The sequence below is a fragment of the Anser anser genome (assembly GCF_964211835.1).
Source record: "Anser anser genome assembly, chromosome: 21".
NCBI classification, from domain to species: Eukaryota; Metazoa; Chordata; class Aves; order Anseriformes; family Anatidae; genus Anser; species Anser anser.
Window position 1 is genome coordinate 3,112,217 of NC_139742.1, and position 20,710 is coordinate 3,132,926.

The following is a 20,710-nucleotide window of genomic DNA, read 5'->3' on the forward strand; positions in this document are numbered from 1 at the left end:
TAGGTGGAGAACCTGAGTGACGGCACCTGAACAAGGCAGTGTTTGAGATCTCCAGCTGCTTCTTCCACCTCTGCCACTGAGGCTTTTAATAGCATTGGTCCAGTCCTTTAAGATGTCAGTGTCCTATTTCCCTGTTGGTAAAACACCAGTCGAGGGCCTCCCGGGGTGATGGGGCAGCTTAATTGTCTGATGTTAGAGTTCTTTAAGATAACTCAATGAAAGATGCTACAGTAGTCTCAACATTATAGTAAGTGTAATAAATGGAGCCATCCTGAGTTTTCATGCTGAGTCAAAGATCATTTAAAAGATAAAATCCTCAAAACCCTTAAAGACATTTTACAAAGCTGAAATAGAGTTAATTAGATTTCTTGGGAGGACCATGAATTCAGGAGAAGAGTGGGCTTTGGCTAACCTTTCCTTAAATGCTCTTGCATCTCTGAGTGACATGTCATAGTTCATAAAGGAGAACCTGGGAGTGTTTGTCTGGGTTATCAGTCACTAATAACACAGCACGGTAGGGCTTTAGGTAGCACTAACAGGATAGAGCGATGAATTCTAGGGTACCGTCAGTTCAGCTCGGAGGACTTCGCTGGAAAGAGAAAACAATTTTAGGAAAGGTTGCTCACATCTGTTGAATGAGCAGTCAGCCACGTTATTGGGGTTAAACAGCATAAAACCAGGGCTGGTCCAAGCAGAGAAGTCGCATGCTTTGGGTTTCATTGGGATTAACAGCTGGTTTAATTATGTTAATGTAGTTCCTTGAAAGGTTTGCGTGCAGGTTTGTTAGGTAGTTTTAACGCTGGCTCAGCACACAGGTTTGAAGTTTTCTTTTCCAGTTTTGGGGGCATCCTTACAGTACACTGGCACTTCTAGAAACGTAAGCAAGAACTTACAAGTGTTAGAGGAAAGAGCTGGAAAATGGGACTTTCTGGTTCTGTTTGCCAAGTGCAATTAAAAACTTGCTTTGCAGTTCCTAACCAAGTGAGTTTTTTCCCATTACCTTGGTTTTGTTCTCTTCTAAAGTGGCAGTGCTTGCTTACTGTACTGGAAGCACAAGGGACAAGAGTGGTGATGAATGAAGTATTTAAGAGCTCTGCGGATGAAGCATGTAGAAGGGGTAAGGCACGTAGTGACCAAGGTGTGAATATCTCCTCTGTGGTTTTTTTAGGGCACTTTCATGGAGTGTCAGCCTGAGAGCAGCATCTCCCACCGTTTCCACAAGAGCTGTGCCTCCCAGGTCAACGACACGAGCTACTGCCCACACTGCGGGGAAGAGGCCTCCAAGGCAAAGGAGGTGACAATAGCAAAAGCAGACACGACCTCAACAGTGTCGCTGACCTACGAGCAGCAGAAACCAGCAGCTGTGGAGGGAAGGGCTGACACCACGACAGGGAGGTGAGCTTGGGAGCATGTGGCAACCTCAACCCTTGTGCCAGACCATGCTTTGCATCTGAATGCTTGTGCTCCTCCTGGCAGAGGAAAGCATTTTCTGGTCCTGCTCTGACAAGCCAAGCTCCAATACAGGAATTTACAAGCGTATTCTGTGCTCTTCGCTGTGCCAGAGAGGAGCCCAGCAACCACAGGGTGAGCTGGGGCAGAGGCTGTGAAGATAGAAAGGGTTTAGGAGTTAATACGATTCCTTCCTCTTATTGTTAGCAAAGAAATAATAGTGAAATGAGTTGATGTTGCCAGGTTTGGTGAATGAGAGGGAAATTCATACGGTGTATCTAGCCTCAGCTGCTGACTTACAGCGATGGAGACAGGTATGAAGAATCAAAAATCAAACCAGAACCAAATACAAACAGAGCCATCCCTGTGATGAGCAGTGCTCTGAGTTCCCACGTGTTCTGATCTTGTTCCGATGGCTTTCGTGGCTTGCAGGAGCAGGGCAGTGCACTCAGCCCCGTGTTCTTCTGTTTGTTATTGCACAGAGTACATCAAAATGTAATCATAGGGCAATGAAACTACTTTTCAGGGCAAGTTCTTACCAAAAAGGCTGTAAAATATATTGGTTTGTATTTCAATTTTGCTTACACTATCTGTCGATTTAAAATCCATTCCCTTCCCTTCTTTGGCATAAGATACACGTAATGTTGTATATTTTTAATGGTTGTGCTTTGGCTGTCTCTTGTTTTTCTCTTCAGTGGCACTGGAACGCGATTGTCAGAGGAAGACAAGCCAGAAAGTTCGGCTGCTGAGGGGTTTGACTTAGCTGGGTCTTCAGTTTTTCCAAAGCCTACTACTAGCCTGACCCAGGGACCAGTTAAAGAAACTCTGGAAAGTGCCCTGATTGCCCTGGACTCAGAAAAGTAAGAAAAAGGCCTCTGTGTCTTCCAGTTCCCAGAGGAGTTGCTTAATGTAGAGAATACTGAGATTTAGCTTCTCTGGATTTTGTTGCCACTGATACCTTGCGCATTGTTATTCACTCCAATCAATTGTTAGTCCCAACAGATCACCGATTCAAGAGAGCAGCTATAGCTCTAAATGTCGTAGTGATTTGTCTGGAAGATTTAGTTTTTCTTCGGCCCTCTAACTTCAGCTGTCACTACTAGGAGTTCCCATTTACAGTAGTAGGATCCAGGATTTTTGATTAGCATCATGAAAATAGGTATGGCCGTTGTTACAACAAGGCTGGCTGTGGTTGGAGCTGGAAGTTTGAATATCTCCTCCTTCTGGAGTGTTGATATTCTTGGTTATTCCTGGCACTCGAGCTGTTCTCTAGGGACAGACTTTGTCATGCCCATGGTGTGGGTTGGGGTAAAATGCTGGGGATGTTCTTCAGTGAGTACTAATTCTGCCTCTCTCCCCACTCCTGCAGACCCAAGAAGTTACGGTTCCATCCAAAGCAGTTATACTTCTCTGCAAGGCAAGGAGAGCTGCAAAAGGTCCTGCTTATGTTGGGTAGGTGGCTCTTTCCCAGGATATTGCGTGTCTGGCAGTACTCCCAGCTCCTGCCAGGCAGTTGCCAGAGTCCAGTTCCCAGCATGGCAGCACGTCATATTCCCCACTGCCCCTTGTGAGTGGTGTTGGAGGAGAAAGCCACTTTTGCAAGTAATGTGTCATCAGAAATGGCTGTGAAAATGTGGACTTGCTCCCGGCTCGCTTCTGCATTTGGACATGGTTTTATCCAGAGAAGTTGTTCCTGCCCCCATATGACCTATGTGTGATTTTTCCAGTCCAGCAGAACTTTGCCTCTCCATGCAGTGGGTAACTGTTTATTTGCATCCAGGGGAGAGGTAAAAAGATGGGAGTATGTTTAAGTTAAGACCAATCAGCAAGAGAGCAGAAAGGAAGAGACCTTCAATACATGGGGCTTTGCTCTGGGGGTACATAACTGTCACCAGCTGACTTAGATCTGGCTGGGGTTGTTTTTACCAACAAATATTCCAGAGGAATCTCCTCCTGTGAAGGACACAGTGTTTCACTTGGGATCATTTCCTTTCCACTCCAGTACTTTGCAGTACATTTTTGGATGCTCTCTGTTCTTTTGCGTTATCAGACTCTTCTCTTTTCTCCTAGCAAGGGTTAGCTTCGTTGTTCATGTCTTCAATAGCACCAAAATGTTATTCATTGATATTTAACTATGGCCTCATCATATGCAACATGTTATCGTGCCCAGACATCTTTGTCTGGCTGTCATCATCATCTGTCAGTCTTTGCACAGCTGTGAGAATCTCTGGCCAGATCCTGAGCTCGTGTTCGTTGGAGGAGCTCCATCCACTTTGCAGCCTGTGCTTACAGGGATGCAAAGAGGATCACTAATAGCAAGTGCAGTTAGTAGTGGTCCTGAGACAAAAAAGCTGGGTAGTACTGACTCTGTTGTTTACAACAGCAGCATTTTTTTTTCCTTTTTATCCTGGTGTGGTTCTGATGGTATTTGTTGCAGTGAGAGATGGGGAATTGTGAATCTGAGGGAGATGGCCTGTGTAGAAATTGGAGTGCTTTAAGGGTATTATATTCCATGGTGTTTCTGAAGCGCCTGGTTTGAGGGCTGTTGCATATCGAATGTCCATGGGACTACCCTGAGAGCTTTCTGGCTTGTGTGCGTAGTGAGACATGAGAAGGGCTGAGGATGGGCTGGGGACGCTCTTGTTACACTTTTCTCTAATCTCTGAATTGTGGTTGAAAGCATCTCTGCTCTGTTTTTCAGTGGATGGAATTGACCCTAATTTTAAAATGGAGCATCAGAGTAAGAGAACCCCTCTCCATGCTGCCGCTGAGTCTGGCCACGTGGACATCTGCCATATGCTGATTCAGGTCTGTCTCCACTTACGTTTTTCTGTACAAGCAATTTTCTGTGGTTTTTGGTCTCCTGCCCCACACAGCTAAAGCACACTTGAAAATCAGCACTGAAACACCTCCTGATTTTCAGGGTTTGCTGCAGGAGGAGTGGCGGAGAGTAGTGTGAACACTCAGATGACACGACTGAAGCTGACTTTCTAGGCCGTTCTCCAGACAAGCTTTGCTGTCTGGGCAGTGAGCACGTGAAGCTTTGATGTGGGGCACCGTGGAGCAGGTGGGAGCCCGTGTGCCTGAGCACACCCGGCAGCGTAGTGCGTTGCCAGATGTGCCAGCACAGGCTGACCACTGGCAGTCTGCGGGAGAGCTGCGAGCTGCTGCCAAGTTTCTCTCTGTAAGGATGGTGGGTAGGCTCTAGAGCCTGCGAGCTAGCAGACCCTGTCTTCCCTTCTGTCAAAAACTGAGAAACTGCAGCAGGGTTTTCCTTTGCAGTGCAAATGCCAAGTATGTGAAAAGAAGAGGAGGAAAGATGCAAGTTTCACCTGTTGTCTGAGATTTAGGCTGTGATGAATTTGAGTGAGGGAAGATGGTGGAAGGCATAGCAGTTCAGTGAGAGTAACCCTGTAATATGATGTGAAGGAAACAGAAGCCTTTAAAGAGCTATAGCTTTCATTTTTAGTACTGGCATACATCGTCCTGAGCGCCTGGTTGTGTTTTGGTTACCCTTTGTGACTAGTAAACCTTAAAAAGCTTTTGAGAAAGTGTCAATGCCACGTTTTTGAAAATGAGCCCGCTGAGATGTTGCATCTCAGTATGCACAGTGCTGTTTGAAGGTGCAGCTTCACTCGAGTTACTGCAAGTGAAGACAACAGAATGACTCATAGGAGTAAAAGGAGCAAAATTTGCAAGATATTACAAACAGTTCGAATCAAGTATCAGAAGGGCTGGTTTGTTTCCAGGATCCTTCACATTTTTGTCTGTTCCCTGAAGTCTGGCTATTGCAGTAGTGCAGTGTTTGGCTGGGACTGTCCCCAGCGTGTTAAACTTAAAATACCTCTTCTTTGGTCTGAGTCGCTCTCACTATTTAAAAGTAAGCAAAACAAATACGTTCAGTGGGAAGCACCTAGAAGCAGTGGGGCCATCTTGTGCCAGGTGAAGCTGAGTCAGTGTGATGCTGCTGTAAGCAGCTCTTAGCTTCGTGCATATATGCATGCGTGATCTGCCAAGAGTTGTGCTGTTTCCCAAATTTTCTTTTGGTTTTAAGTATTGGGTCGATTACTGAGCTAAACCGAAGAGTTAAAATAGGCAAGATGCATGAGACGGTAGAGTTCTGGAAAAGAAGATGCTTTTGGTCCAAGGCACTGTGTGTTGGACTTAATGAATTCGTAGAGACATCTGTAGAAATGTTACCGTTGACTTCAACAGAAACAGCCAGTCTCCAGAATTTTTGACATCTCCCACCTCTGTTGCAATCAGCAAGTTGTTCCTACTGCTTAGGGTGCTGGGAAGCACTGTCTGCCTGTTCATCGTGTCTGGAGAAATGATAGAGCAGGGAGGACAAAGCTTCTGGAAAAAGAAGAGTACTGATTTTTTTCAGAATTGTTACCCAGGCTATCCAAGAAGCATCAGGACAAAAAGCATTAGCGACAAGAGTTGTTTAACAGCAGCTCATTGCTTCCTTATGCCCTGGTTGGTGGCTGTAGAAGGCAGGAGAGAGGGCAAGCAGTGTGTGCTGCTTTCCGTAACAGGTGAAGTTTGACTGCTTTCTTTCCTTTTTTTTTTTTTTTTTCCCTCAAGCTTAATATGGCCAAATTTCAGGAACAACTTGCTACTAAATCTCTACTCCCACATCCTTCCTCTGCTAACTAGTAACGATTACAGTTGTCCTTGTATTTGCCTTGGCTTCTTAACAGGCTGGTGCGAATATAGACAGCTGCTCTGAAGACCAGAGAACCCCACTGATGGAAGCAGCGGAAAACAACCACCTGGAAACTGTGAAATACCTTATCAAGGCTGGAGCACTAGTAGATCCTAAGGTAGCAATTTATTCCTTATCCTTTTCTCCTGAAGAAGCCTCTGTCTGTTATTTCTTTCATGATGGGTTTTAAGACTTGGGTGGAAGTGCCCAGGAAGAGGGAAATGGACTTGTTTGCCTGGGGCTCAAAGGCTTGGAAAGGCTGTGGTTGGTGGTGGTGGTATTTTAATGATGCAGTGTCATGGCTCTGTGCACGTGGGGAAATGCTGTTGTTACTACATCACTTCACGTCACCAAATGTGGGGGTATTTGGTTAGATACGAGACCACTGAGTATTACTGTCAGAAGCCCACTGCAGTGCGTTTGGAGTTTGATTTCAGCGTTTCCTTCTCTACAGGCAATTAATAATGAGATTTTGGGGGTGACATTTTAAAATGGGTTGGTAATTAGGTGCTTGCAAAGCCAGCAAAAATGACAGAGGAAGCTTTGATTTCCAAAGGCCTGATGTGTGCTTTCTCGCAGTCACGCAGCAGTGGCAAAATTGGACCCCGTCTTTAAACTCTCTACCCCTTAATTTCAACAAATACAATAAAATGCAGCTGTCTGTTCATCTTTAGCATGCTCTGGTTGCTTTGCAATCTTGGAAAATACACAGATCGTTTATCAAACCCTTAAATCAGATTCTGCTTGGAGCACGGGAACCCTCCCCATGTGAACTTCTTATTGTTACAGCCTGCAGCCGTTGGCTCGCTCCTGTCCTGCTGCTGGGGAGTACGGCAGGGCTGGGGTGCTCTTTTCGTGAAGCAGCTAGCTAGGCTGGGAGGATTGCACAAGATAAGAACGGCAGTCCGTCATGAGCCTTTAAATGGCTCCTTGGGAGGCTGGTTCTGAGCTGGGAACGGGGAAAGGGCAGGGGAGGCTCCTACGTGTTCATGGTGGCCACTGTCCCGAGCACCTTGCAGCAGTCTAAATGTCTCTCACCTGATTTATTCATGTCAGAGAGGAAAGAGGTTTCCTGCTCCTAAAGGTAAAAGGAAGGAAAACATCCCGAGCTTGCAAAAGCAAATTAGAAGCCTGAGATCATGTCTGAAGTCTAGACTAGTTTATTATGTTAATTAGTTTCTTGCACTAAATTAAGTCATCTTCTGAAAGTGGCAACATTGCAGTTGGAAATCAGCTCCAGCCATTTCACTGCAGAATCAAGAAGTAGCTGGTGAGGGGGTGCCCCAGCGTGCCCGGCCTGCAGGGCGAGGGGTGGGGGCTTCTCAGACCCCGGATTGAAGCTGCCGATCCTGGTAACGGAGGGTACCAGCCCCACTCCAAAACTGCAGAAAATCTATATTAGAACATGCTGGCTCTCTGCAGAGAGCTTCTCCATGGAGAAGCTGCACTTGGCTCATACTGATTTAAGGGGAAGGCTGTGGCGTTATTCGGATGTGTCAGGCTTTTAGGGGAGAGTGCAAACCCCTCCTTTGCCCCAGGGAGCCCCCTCGGTACAGTCCCTGACCCGAGGCTTCCCATCCTTGCTCCCCATCCCTGTGCTGTGTTCTCTGTTCAGGGCAAATCCTCCATCAGAAAACTCCGTAGTAGGAAGGAATCGTTCTGCTTGTCAGGTTTTCATTTCCTCCTCTTTATTTCCTGCTCTCCAGGCCTTGCTGTGTGCTAAGCTCTTGGGATGTAAGCGTCTGATAAAAATCAGACTCCAGACGAGATTTTCGGTGTTGGTGTGGGAGTGTCTCCGTCATGACTCACAGCCCCAGCCTGCCCATCTACACCAGACCCTGTATTCTCAGCTCCCAGAAGCATTTCTCCTTTCAACAATCGCTGATGTTTTTTATCCCCTGTCTCGGTACATGGCTGTGGGCACGCTGGGTCTCGGTCACTGTGGAGGCTCTCAGCCCCTTTTGCCCTGCTGCCAGGTGTTGGGTTAAGCCCTGTACTAATAGAAAAGGCAAAAAAAAAAAAAAAAAGTATAAACAGAATGTTTTGGATTGAAACAAGACTGCTTTTCAGGGGGTGTTCCCTGAGTGCTTGTTCTGTGCTTCTGTCCAGGATGCGGAGGGCTCCACGTGTCTGCACTTGGCTGCCAAGAAGGGGCACTATGATGTTGTTCAGTACCTCCTGTCCAACGGGAAGATGGATGTCAACTGCCAGGTGAGGTCTTTCTGCAAGGTGCAGAAGCTGCTCTTCTCCGGGCAGGGCCAAGAGTCTTGCCAGCGTGCTGTCTGGTCGCTGGAAGGCAGCCCTGCTGCTGGGGAGGATGTGAGAAAGGTGACAGGGTGGCAGTGCCGTGGGCATTTCCTTCTGCCCTGCTTTAGAAACCTTCGCCCCGCTGACCTCATGGAAACTTTTCCTCTGTGTATCTCCATTTGCAATTTCTCCTTGACCCTGAATTTGCTGGAGGAGCCTGTTCCCCAAGGGTGCAACTGTGCTCCTCTAAGAGAGAGGTGGGATTGTGGTCTTGCTGTGGGACAGGTCTAGCCTAGCACTCGCCATTGCAGAGCTTCTGTGAGCTTTTGCAAGAGCTTTCACAGACGCTCGGCATTCATCGTGCCTTTTGGACAGTCATCTGGGTTTGAACCCCCTGAGATCCATCGGCATTGTGCTGAGCTGCAAATAAACTGGAGTTTGCTGAGGCAGATTGGTTCGAATCCTGCCGGGCTCTGCAGGACCCTGAGGGACCTTTCCCTGCAGCAGCATAGACTGAAGGAGTGCAGTGAGGCTTACGTGGGGAGGGAAGGGGTCTGTGGCTCCCAGGCAGTGCACCCTGCTGTGGCTGCCAGGGCGCATGTGAACGTCAGCAGGAGACAGTCCTGCCCCTTCTGCATGTCTCACCCTTTCCGTTCCCTCCCCAGGACGACGGAGGCTGGACGCCGATGATCTGGGCCACTGAGTACAAGCATATCGAGCTGGTGAAGCTGCTGCTGGCGAAGGGGTCGGACATCAACATTCGAGACAATGTGAGGTTCCTCCTGGACAATCGGTTTTAGAATTAATTCACAATCTCTGCTTAAAAACTAAACGAGCCCAAGAACACCGATTTCAGGCTCAGTGCAGGAAGGCACAGTGATCCCTTGACACAGGTGGAGGCGAGTGCCTGGTGGGAGAATATTCTTCCGTGCTGTAGAAGAAGCTTTACAAGCGGGCACGCAGTCCTTTTCCTCTGGCTCCTCTGATGTAGCTTGTAAGGATGCTGTACGTGGTGCTGCAGGGCGTAGTTAGCTCTGTGCATCACTGCCTCTGGTCTGCCTGGGTCTGTCCTGCTGTCGCCTGGATGCTGTGCCGGGACGATCGCCCTCAGGACCAGACTTGACTACTCCTTGTTGTTCATGGGCCAGTGCGTGTTGGGGGCATCTTGCGTGCTTTTTGTGGGGCACGAGCTCATGCTCGTGCTCTGCAGATGGATTGGGCGGATGCTGCAGCCACTCTGCCAGCAAATATTGCACGTCTGGCTTTTCCTAGGCACAACAAACCCCTAGCCACCAACGTGGACGGAGTGTGCCAGCGTGCCAGAGCTTGCTCTTGGCCTGCTTCACCTCTGTAAAACCTGCCTGAGTGGGAAGGGCTCCGCTGCTCAGCGCCTCAGGTGGGCGCTCTGGGGGCCCCGTGTGTCTGTCAGCTGTTTTCATGGGGATTTTCAACTAAAAAGAGAAAAGGAGAGGGAGATGACTGAAGGGGGAAAAGGAGACTACATCCACACTTCTGCTCGGAGCTTGTTAATCAGCACAACTCCTTTTTTTCTTACTAGTGTATTCCTTACTTTTTCCCATCTCTCTTTAGGGTATTGAAACCCCACAAGTGCCTGCAAGGCAAGCTTGGGTATGAACCAGGGTGTGATGAGCTCCTTCAGGCTTTGGTCTGTAGGAGACGTGAGATAGTTTAGTAACTGAGGGGCAACTGGCTTCACTGCTTCCTGCATGCACAGAAGTTACAACAAAGTACTTACCCTGCCGTCAGCTCACTCCCTAGCATACCTCATGGTGATACGTTTTGTTGTCCAAGGCTGCTAGTGCTTTTCTGGTTCCAATGGATATAAGCACTGTTTTGTATTTGTCTTCCCAAACACGTCTTCTAGCGCCTGTTGGGTGCTGGCAGGGGTAGGTGCAGGCACGGTTGTCTCATGGAGCGCAGAATGACCCCAGCTGTTCTCAGGGTGTCGCCTTCCCCAGTCTGAAAGTCCCTTCTCAGTAGGAGTCTCCATTTCCTTGGTAACTGAAATCGTTCCAGGCAGATCCAGACCTGGTACTGTTCCTAAGAGCAAGAATCGAGGTGGGAGCGGTGACTTTTTGGGTTGTTGCATGGCCTCAGAGCCCTAGCACGGACTCCGAATAGAACTGTCTCTTGTCTGAGCTGTCACAGAAGCCTTTGGCTGCCAGCTACAAGATCACACGTTAAATGATGAAAATCAAATCGTCTCAGTCAACAATTTACTTAAAAGAAAAATATCCCCTCAGCAGATGTATGCATGGCATATCCGTTACAGTACCTCCAGCGCGGAGTCTCCTGATTGCAGCCATTAAGAAGCACTGTCGCTTGTGCTGGGAAACATCATCCTTGGCGAGAAACGCTTTTGATTGTAATTACGCTGCTGTTAGGCAGTAGCCGGTGCGAAGCAGCAAATCTAGGTGTCTGTAATGTGTCTGAGCAGCAGCGTGTGGTGTGCAGTCGACAGGATTAATTTTTTCGTAGATTGGTGTGTTGTGCTGAGGAGTTTTCCTATATGTTTTACCCATGGTGGGAGGCAGAAGCCGTGCAGAAAGAGGCCTCCCCACTCCCTGGTGTATGTTAATAGCCTCCTCGTTTTAGAGAACATCTAAGTTAAGTTGCAATGACTAAAAGATGTGCTTTATTTTTACTTGAAAAAAGAAGTTCGGTGATCATTACTATCATTGCACTGTTGTATTCGGCATCTTTAGAGCCTGTCAGGGGGAAGGACTCTAAAGTGTGCTGCAAATTGCACTGTAACAGAAAACAGTATCATCGCTTAAAATACCTCCATCAAAAAGATGAGTGTTCAGCTATTTCTAGTGCAGCTAGTGAGCGATGAGTACATACAGTATTTAAGAGATGCCTGAAGTCGGATTGATTGCTTTCCGTGTGCCTCCTGGTTCTCTTCCTAGCACCTTCATATACCCTACAGCCTGTGCTCTGCTCTGGCTCGGCAGACACTTCTTCTCTCTCATTTTATAACCCTGGGAGACATGCTAGTTTTGCTGCGTGTCTGGGCTGGGGAAGCTCAGCTTCTAGCCTTTTCCAGTGTGCTTGTTCGTGTCTGTCACCTCTCTCGTGGATTGATCCAGATTGTTTTGTGGCTTAGAGACAGACGATTTGTCTGCATGCACAGGGAAGGCGATGGGCCGCTTTGCGTGCAGCCTCCCCGTCTTCGGCGTGTGGAGGCGGCTGGAGTGAGAACTCCCTGCTCGTCTCCGCAGAGATTCCCCTGCCTGCCTCGGGACTCCCAGCCGGAATGAGCAGTGCAGGGGAGGAGAAAGGAACTACGTGTTGAATGCCCCAGGTGCAGAGCTGAGGATGGTGAAGTCCCAAAGCAATAGGATTGTAATGTGCTAAACAGCCTCTCTGCTCTGTTTTCTTCCCCTCCAGGAGGAAAATATTTGTTTGCACTGGGCTGCTTTCTCTGGCTGCGTTGACATTGCGGAGATACTGCTGGCTGCTAAGTGTGATCTACACGCGGTGAATATTCACGGAGACTCCCCCCTGCACATCGCAGCCAGAGAGAACCGCTACGAGTGTGTGGTGTAAGTATGGCTCCAGCCCCGCCACTTCTCCCCCTTCCCCTGGTCGCTCCTTTCTGCCCGGGTGCTGGCTGGAAGCTCGGGACAGCCTTTGGCTTTTACACACAGACCAAATTTGGGATGGAGGGCTTGTTTCTCTGGTGCCCTGCTCCTAGGCATGGTGGGTCTGAAATACTAGCTGCTGCCAGAGCTGTTGTAAAAAAGGTCACAAAAGATAGTAGATAGTAGGGGTAGTCCTGGAGTCTTGGGCAGAAGGCTTGAGGGGCTTTGCTCAGCATGGGCTTCTCAGCACAAAGGGGTTGGGCATCCTCGATCAAAGCTTTTTTTTGTGGCATAATAGAGTAACGGGGCTTTTGTTTCGTTTAGGCGCTGCTAGGAATAAATTCAGTATGTGTCCTCACCAAAAGCTGGTGAATGTAAACAGGGGCCGAGTCCAATACCAGTTTCCCATGGGACTCTTCCATTTCCATCCTACTCTTCCCTCCCCTTGTCTTTCCCTGCCAGAGAGAGTTTCCAGCCTGCCTGAAGTCAGGCTGGCTACCAGCAAGGCACTTGTCATGCCTGGAGCAAGGCAAGATTTGCCCAGAGCTCCAGTCTGTGGCTTCTGCCAGCGCCTTCGTGTAGAAGGATTCACTGAACCATGCTTAATAAAGAAAACTCAGGTGATTATTCACTGCTACAGATTCTACCTTGTCCCTTAAGGGCTGGCTGGAGACGTGATTCAGTTCCTTTTCCCTTTGCACAGTTTCTCTGGGGGATGCTTATCCTTTCTTGCTGTTTTGCAGTCTATTTCTTTCCCGTGGCTCGGATGTCACTTTAAAGAACAAGGAGGGTGAGACTCCACTCCAGTGCTCCAGCCTTAACTCTCAGGTCTGGGTGGCTCTACAGATGAACAAGACTCTTAGAGAATCGTCGACTGACAAGCCTGCCCAGATAGAGAAGGTAGTGAGCAGGTGAGAATCTGGCTGGCTTTGCTTGGTGGTTGTGAAATACAGCCCTGGCGAGGGGGAGGCTGGAGGCCTGGTTTGAGAAAGGACTCTAAGTGCATGCTTAGCTTTCTAAACTGGTGCGAAGGTCAGTTTGAGCTTAGCGGGAATTAAACACATGCTGATTCAGGCTTGTAAATTCATCCTTCCAAATGGAAATATTTGCACGCACAAAGAACAATCTGTAAGGGAGAGCGGAAAGAAATGAACTCTGTTCTAGTCTGAATTGCGTTCAGGCTTTGAATGCTCAGTGATCAAAGACAGTAATTCTGCCCCAGGATGTCATTTGAATGTCCCCTTGTTCGGGGGAGCTTTTCTTCTGTGACAATTCTTTCTGCCTCTGACAGAGACATTGCCCGGGGTTACGAGAGGATCCCGATTCCCTGCGTCAATTCAGTGGACAGTGAGCCTTGTCCTAGCAACTACAAATACGTTTCGCAGAACTGTGTCACATCCCCAATGGACATCGATAGAAACATCACTCATTTACAGGTGAGGGACTCTATGTATCCCTGTGTTTTTTCCTGTCCTGGTGTGTGCGCTTAGAGACGTTGCAGTGCGCTGCGCCACAGCACAGGTTTTGCATTCAGAATGGGAATATCTCGTCCTACCGTTGTCATCAAATCCAAGCTAAGGCTGTAGTCCTGGATTCCAGCTCTTGCTCTAGGGGACAGGATTCTGCTTTTTGTCCTTTCCTAGACTTACTCTAACCTCTGCGTTTGGCTGTGCATTGCAGCATCAGCCATCTGGTGCTGCCTGATGCAGCTCCCCTTTAGCCATTGCCTCTGTTCTGGCTCTGGAGAGGCAGTGAAGCTGTTGGGAGCCCTTCCTCGTGCTGTCTTCTAGTGACTGCAGCACCCAGGCCAAGGCCTTCAATTGTGATACTGGATCTCCTCAAAAGGCTGGCTTGTGAAGCAGAGGAGGGGAAGCATTGAGAGAGGGTGACTCCTCTCCAGGTGCAGCTCGGGGATGGTTGAAGGGAACTTCCCCAGGCCAAGCCCCGCTGTGCAGCAGCCGGTGGTGGGACCACGCTGGCTGGGGGCGTGCTGGGGAAGCAGCCAGCTGGAGCACCCGTGTGGGGAGAGGCATGCAGCAGGGGAGGACTGAGAAATATCATCGTGTCATCCCCAGCTCTGGTCCCTTCTCAGAGCTTTCCTTGTCCTCAAGCGTGGAGTACAGCTCATAAGGTCCAGAGGAAGGTTAGTAACATGGCTCATTATGGGATCTTCTGCAAGCCAGAGTCCTTTGATGTTCGTTGTACTTAGAAATAAGGAACTGAGTAAACATTCCACTGAACTGATGAGTCTGGTTATCATTCTGGCTAACGAGCTGCAGCAAGGGCCTCTTTTGGAAGTGCTTGGGAGGCACTCCAGCAACAGGCAGGAGGTGAAGCCTTGTGGTTTCCTCTCTGGCCCAGCTACAGAAGTTGCTCTTTCACTTACACAAGAGTGGCTTAGAGTTGACCCCTTTTGCTTCTCTTTCAGTATTGTGTATGTATAGACGACTGCTCCTCCAGTAACTGCATGTGTGGCCAACTCAGTATGCGCTGCTGGTATGATAAGGTGAGGACACAGAACTTCGTATCTGGTTAGATGAATGTTGGCTAGCTGAATTTGGCAAAATTCAGAATTTCTGATAGTACCTAAAAACAGTTTCTTGCACAGCTCCTCTAATTTTTACTTTAAAATGCCTAAAGTTGCAGTCTCAGCTTTGAGGCATATGTGATAATAACAAAATGTGTACTCAGGGAAGCTTTTCCATTGTTATTTGTTTGTGTTGCTGTCATGCCAGCTGAGCCATTAATTATACCCATGTGATAGAGAGCATTTAGAAATCCATGCGTGAAATCAGCTTCTATCTCAGAGCAACATAGAAAATGCTGTAATATGTAAACAGGGGGAGGGTAGTAGAGGGATTTTGCCTGCCTTTATTTATCGCGATCCTTCTGGATGAAGGCAAAGTAAATATGTTTTAACTTCAGCGTTGCCAGAAGCTTGGTTTGTTTTGGGTAAGTATGCTTCAATCCTCCAGGGAGGTGTTGAGGTTAATATTTGGACAGGTTCTGCTAAGATCAGAAGTTCTGCGAATCTCTGCAAGTTTCTCCCAGGGGGAATATTGGCATCTTTCTTTGCTTTGTAGCCATTTTATTTACACATTAATAGGTGATTACATCTTTAAAGCCATAAAAGCTAAATTTGTTAAATATGATGAACTGCCTCTATCGCTTTCTTAATCCTATATGGTTGGTAGATAATTGAATTGTAGCTTTTTTGGGAGAGTTATTTGGGAAGATAATGTGGTTTAGAACTTGGGTGTACTGGCCTTATAATCTGGATGTTTAGGCTTTATTCCAGAGATAGACAAAGCATCTGCTTCTCCCCTCCAGCACTGCAAAATGATGATAATGATGATGCACACCATTTTTTGCAAAGCACCGTAAAATAGTTTTTTGTTGGTGGTGCATAGGGTGATGCCAGGCAGTAAAAATCTAAGTGTTTTTTTGCTGTTCGTCAGCTGTTTGTGATAGCGGCTTGTGTGCCACTCTCAGGGAGGAGGAGAGCCTCTGCAGAAGTTGAGGTCTGAGGTTATTTTGGGGGAGGTCGGGGCATACCTCCGTGCTGGGGTTGTCTGGCCCATTTTGTACTCGGGGAAATTCTGCTCTGGGCCTGCCTCTGGTTTGGAGGGGTCACAGAAACAGAAAACTAACCCAGTCTTCAATGCATCTCCTCTTCAGGACGGCCGACTCCTGCCTGAGTTCAACATGGCCGAGCCGCCGCTGATCTTTGAGTGTAACCACGCGTGCTCGTGCTGGCGGACCTGTAGGAACCGGGTGGTGCAGAATGGGCTCAGGTGAGAAGGAGGATCCACACGCAGCTGTCACGGCAAAAACACCCCCAAACCACAGAACCCCCCCAGCCTCAGCTCCGCCTGCGAACCCACAAAAGCTAGGGCTTCCAGGGGTGAAAGAGAGGTGGGGCAGGTGCCACCACGCGGTGGTGGGAGGCACAGTGGGTTCCTCCACGCTGCCGGTGGGAATGAAGCAGCAGCAGGCTGGTTTGTGCCCTGCCTCTGCCCCGTCATGTGGGAACTGTGCTGTTCTTTCATCAGCCTGACCATAAAACATACAAATTGCTTGTGCATGAGCAGCCTGGATGTATCTTCTCAGGTAGAGAGCTCTGAAAAAAACAACAGCAACAGAAAACGCAAAGCCTGCGTTCAGAAGAACTTGTAAGCTAGCTGTTTACATTACAGATACAGGCCAGTATGCACAAACTTGGCTGCTTAAGGTTTCCCAGTTATTGGCCTGACTCCCCCTGAACTGGATATTTGAATACCTGTTGGCTTCAGTGCTGCAGATTAGGCTGTTATGGCTTTGGTGCCAGACTAAATATTAAAATGTTTTGCATTGCACCTCTGCTTTGGAGAAGTTCGCCACTGTACTGAATGTATCGGGACAAACTTCTAAGCAATGCCACTGGAAAAAAAACTTCTGCATTTTTTTTATGCTACTGATAACACTTTTTGTGGGCTTCGTATGTCCAAGGCCATCTTGCAACATTAAAAATAAGCAAGGAAAAGGCTGGATGCGTTTCCACAGAACTTTACTCCTCTGTGGTTTTCCCTGCCAAACTCCAGAGCTCCAGTGTCTACGTGGGTGTTTACTTAGGAGCTCATACAGCTAGATCTGATGCTGCTGCTTTCTTGCATGCTCAAGCGTTTCTCTGAAAGACAGGAAGGGTTGGAAACACGACCAGGAGCCTGGGAGCGTGGCTCTGTTGGGAAGCTATGGCGAGGTCAGGTGCTTGGCAGAGCTGTGCTTGAGGTCCCTGCGGAGAAAATGTGTAAAACTCCTGCTGTTTGGTCTTCAGCTTGGCACGTGGGTGCTCCCCTTTCATTTTAAGCATTTCCTTATCAGTTTTGCTCCAAGTGAACTCTGCAAGGCAGTACGTATGTTCCTGTCTGGCAGGCTGACCCAGCTCAGAGTGAAGCCGTGGTCCCACTGCTGCTGGCATTGGCCCCAGCAGCAGATCCCAAACCTGAGCTCAGCTCTGTCGTACCATGATGAACGAGGCAACACAGAGGGGATCTTCCTCAAGCCTGCAATGCAGCGCTATAGCCAGTTTATGAGAGCAGTTGTCCTCTTGACGTCCTGTTTTGCTCCTGGTTAAGGCTCCAGGAGCTGTGAACAAATACGAGAAAATGATCGGCCCTGGAGAGGAAGCGTGGTTTGAGCTGACGCTGCAAAGAGGGGATGGGTGGGGGGAAGAGGAGAGAAATACTGGAAAAAGCAACAGGGTGAAGTTAAGGTGAGCATCGGATTTCTCTTTATTCCGATAACAGCATTGCTGAGAGTGGGGTTTGGTTCCCTCGGGGGGAGAGAGAGCGTTCCCTAGCCCTGGAGATCGTTCATCCTGCACTTAACTCAAGTTCTGGCTGAGCAGGAGGCAGAATGACTTACAGCATTGTTTCTCTGCCTATAAACTCCATCAGTAAAATTCCACAGAGCAGCTATTACACCAAGAAGTTTCAGGTTGCAGCGTTTTCTTCCTTGTCTTTCATCCAGGGAGTTGGATATGATGGAGCAGCTAAATGCACTGGCCTCAGCAGAGGGCAAAGGGATCAGAGCACTTAGCTCAGGGTGTTCTTAATTCACTGTAAGCTCCCTGCCTCCCCCTGCAGCGCCCCTCCCTTCAGAACCTTAAGTCCCTTTCCAGCTTCCCTGCCTTCTCCCAAGTGCCAGGTGTGTGCGTGAAAGGGAAAGAAATTCAGGTGGTGGGATTCTGGGGTCCCGCGTGCGAATCCTCAGCGGTGTAACCACGCAGAGCATCCAGCCCCGTGCCCTCCTCGCCAGTCCTGAATGCGTCCAGGCACCAGGTGTGCGCCTCACCAGCTACAGCTGGGCAGGGAGAGGGGGTGGTGGGCACCCGTTCCTGGTCCCCAGGCAGTGCCCCCCCGGTGTCTGTCCTCTGGCTTGGAGCAGCACTGGGAGCGGAGCACGCGTGTAGTGGCACCAGCGTGAGAACGGGGGGATCAAACACCAAAACCATCGTTGAGTTGCTGCTGATTGAAGGTTGCAATTTTTTTTTGTTCTTCCCTCTGCAAAAAAAAAATCTGTTGCCTTTCTGCTCCGTGCTGCCATTGATACGGTTTTGTTTCTTCTTCTCCAGGACTCGGTTGCAGCTCTACCGGACACAAAAAATGGGCTGGGGTGTGCGAACGATGCAAGACATTCCACTGGGAACCTTTGTGTGCGAGTAAGTTATTCGCTCAGCTTTCATTAGCTCACGCAAACGCGTCACTTCCCAAGGGCTGGCATGGCTTGCACTCGCTCCTCTTTTGAGGAGAGGTTTTCATGCAAATCAAATTGGCATAAAGCAGAATTGCTCACCCTCACTACGAGGCTTCCTGATCCCATTTCCTGCTCCGTTTGTCCTTTTCCTTGCAGCATGGAGCTTTTCCTACCCCTCTACATCGTGCTGGGATCTGTGGTGAGCTTGTTGTCAGGGGCTCTGTTATCCCTGTGACACATGAGCAATGGGGAAAAAACAGATTTGGGTCATGCTGCAGGTGCATCGCCTGTTCATATGGGACGTATATATAGGATGTTTAAGGTTGTGGGAATTCGGAACAACTTTTAAATCGGATCATTTTCCGTTTCAGTACTGACTTCCCAAGAGGTTTCCCAGGGTCACAGCTCTGGCTTTAGTCTGATTCAGCAGAACAGTAAAGCACTTGGCGTCAAGTATAAGTTTAGGCCCTGATTCAGTAAAAGTACTTGGGAACAAAAAAGTTGAGATTTATGGCAAGTGAAAAAACTGCTGCTGAACCCCACAGTTTTTAGACTCTAAAGTGATACATGTACTTTATTAAATATTTTGGAAAGTGTTTTTTTCATTATGGTACTAGTGAGCTAAGATCTTCTAAATAAGACTGGACTCTTGACCTTCATGAAAACGCTTGCTAGGGTTTTTTAGAGCTAGTTGTTGATGCTGTATAGGATCGGGCAGGGGATTGATGAAGATTATTGCAGAATTTAAACAAATAAAGGAAAAGAAAAATCTGCAGTAAATCAGCAAAGTGTTTCATCCAGGCAGACTCCAGGCATCCAGGAGCTGCCAAATGCTGAAATGTTTTTTTGCTTTTTTTCAGAGTTTTTTTCTTTTTTTTTTTTCTCCAGAGTTTCTTAAAACTCTGCTGTTTGTGGGGGAGTGTTTCAAGTCTGTCCTCAGGTGGGGCTTCCTGTTGAGTACCACAGGTCTCTTTGTTTTGGTTAAGCACCCAGAGATGATCCACAGCCTGCGAGCAAATTTCTAAAGAATAAAGGCACCGACTTTACCAAATCCTGCTGGAATGTTAATCCACGAGAGAAATAAGCAGTGGTAAACAGGCAGCCCGGGGAGACGGGGCAGCTCTGCGCAGCGGTGTAATTATAATTAACACAGACAGGTGCAATGGGGAGCGCGTCAGAGCTGGTGGGGTTCAGATACCACAGTCACACTTAACTCTTCCTCCACACTTGCCAGGAGCTGCTGGGGCTGTTTCAGTGGTAGGCACTATCTTCTTCGTTATCTAAATGAGCTGCATACTAAACAGCTGAACTAATTCACGTCTTGCCCATGCAAGTTCCGCCTTGTCCCCATCACTCTCTCTCTCTCACACGTTATTTGCACAACTCGCCAACTCCAGTCTCTTCCATTGCCCTTCCTCAAGCCAGCTGCCCTAATCTCCTCTTCTCTAATTCTGCGTGTGCAGCCCTTTAGGCTTTGTTCCTTCTTTTCCTCACCTCTGGCCAAGAAGCCCCGGTGCCTGCGGTGCTCGGGGGCTGCTTGCACACAGCAGCTCCCTGGATGAGCTCAGTGGAAGAGCATTTTGCATTTTGCATCGGCTGCCTGGAGCAGTGCCCTGACTGGGTGGTCAATTTGTGCTGGGCTTATTCCTCCGCTTTGGAAGGTTGCTAATTGTATTGGCATGAGAATGACTTTTATTCCATATTTTTTCACGTATGCCCACACGGGGAGCATGGAATAGTTCTCCCAGTGGTTTTATTTTGCAAAACTCTTCCAGGCTCTGGTGCCGTGCAGACTCTTTCTGCGTGTAAATGCCCTTCTTACACACACACATACTAGTTTGCAGCCTGCTCTGTGCTTTCTGCTTTTCTGTGTGACCACTCAAAACATGATTTCCCTTCCCATTTCTGCTTGCAGACTCTGGCAGCACGCAGCACTCGCTTCTGTAGGAAGCACTCAGCAGCGTTCGGAAGCAGCTGGGAGCAAGGCTCTGCCAGCGCGGTGACCAGCCAGCCCCTCCGCAGTCACCTCGGGGTGGCAGCTGGGGAGCAGCTGCTGCAGACCCTGCTGCTGCTGCCCTCCAGCCCCCTCGGTACCTTCAGCGAGGTCCTGCAAGCAGCAGCCTGGCGAGGGAGATGCGGCAGAGCCGCCCTGTGCCTGCCCTGCCGGGTTCCAGGGCAGAGGGGGCGCGCTCTGGGCTCTTCCACGCCTGTAAGCTGGGGAAGTCCACCACGTGCTCCATGCAGATTCCTCCCGAACCCCAGAATTTGCTGCTCCTCAGAACCTGCTGCTGCTAGTACAGTCGCTGTGGGTTGTTTTGAAGCTGCTTTGTTCAGGCTTCTTTGTTCAGTAGCGTGACTGCTCACGCTGGAGGTGGCACGGTGGGTTAAGGACTTCCCTTGGAGAGGTTTGGAATTAGTGGGATGCAGAAACCAGAGGTTTTTCCAAGGTTCTGGTGTTTTCCTTTTG

The 20,710-nt window shown here is 48.7% G+C and overlaps 1 protein-coding gene across 14 annotated transcripts in view; it reads left to right on the forward strand.

Moving 5' to 3' along the window:
* Nucleotides 1-20,710, forward strand: part of EHMT1 (euchromatic histone lysine methyltransferase 1) — a 115,841-nt gene that overhangs the window by 86,711 nt on the left and 8,420 nt on the right. For all 14 annotated transcript variants that reach the window (XM_083806890.1, XM_083806886.1, XM_083806883.1 and 11 more), the window contains 13 exons: nucleotides 1,169-1,395; nucleotides 2,145-2,309; nucleotides 2,819-2,901; nucleotides 4,151-4,257; nucleotides 6,153-6,275; nucleotides 8,267-8,368; nucleotides 9,070-9,174; nucleotides 11,816-11,970; nucleotides 12,753-12,920; nucleotides 13,301-13,445; nucleotides 14,438-14,515; nucleotides 15,688-15,803; nucleotides 18,122-18,208. In XM_083806890.1, coding sequence (XP_083663016.1) covers nucleotides 1,169-1,395; nucleotides 2,145-2,309; nucleotides 2,819-2,901; nucleotides 4,151-4,257; nucleotides 6,153-6,275; nucleotides 8,267-8,368; nucleotides 9,070-9,174; nucleotides 11,816-11,970; nucleotides 12,753-12,920; nucleotides 13,301-13,445; nucleotides 14,438-14,515; nucleotides 15,688-15,803; nucleotides 18,122-18,208 — 1,661 coding nt within the window. The remainder of the gene's footprint in view (nucleotides 1-1,168; nucleotides 1,396-2,144; nucleotides 2,310-2,818; nucleotides 2,902-4,150; nucleotides 4,258-6,152; nucleotides 6,276-8,266; nucleotides 8,369-9,069; nucleotides 9,175-11,815; nucleotides 11,971-12,752; nucleotides 12,921-13,300; nucleotides 13,446-14,437; nucleotides 14,516-15,687; nucleotides 15,804-18,121; nucleotides 18,209-20,710) is intronic.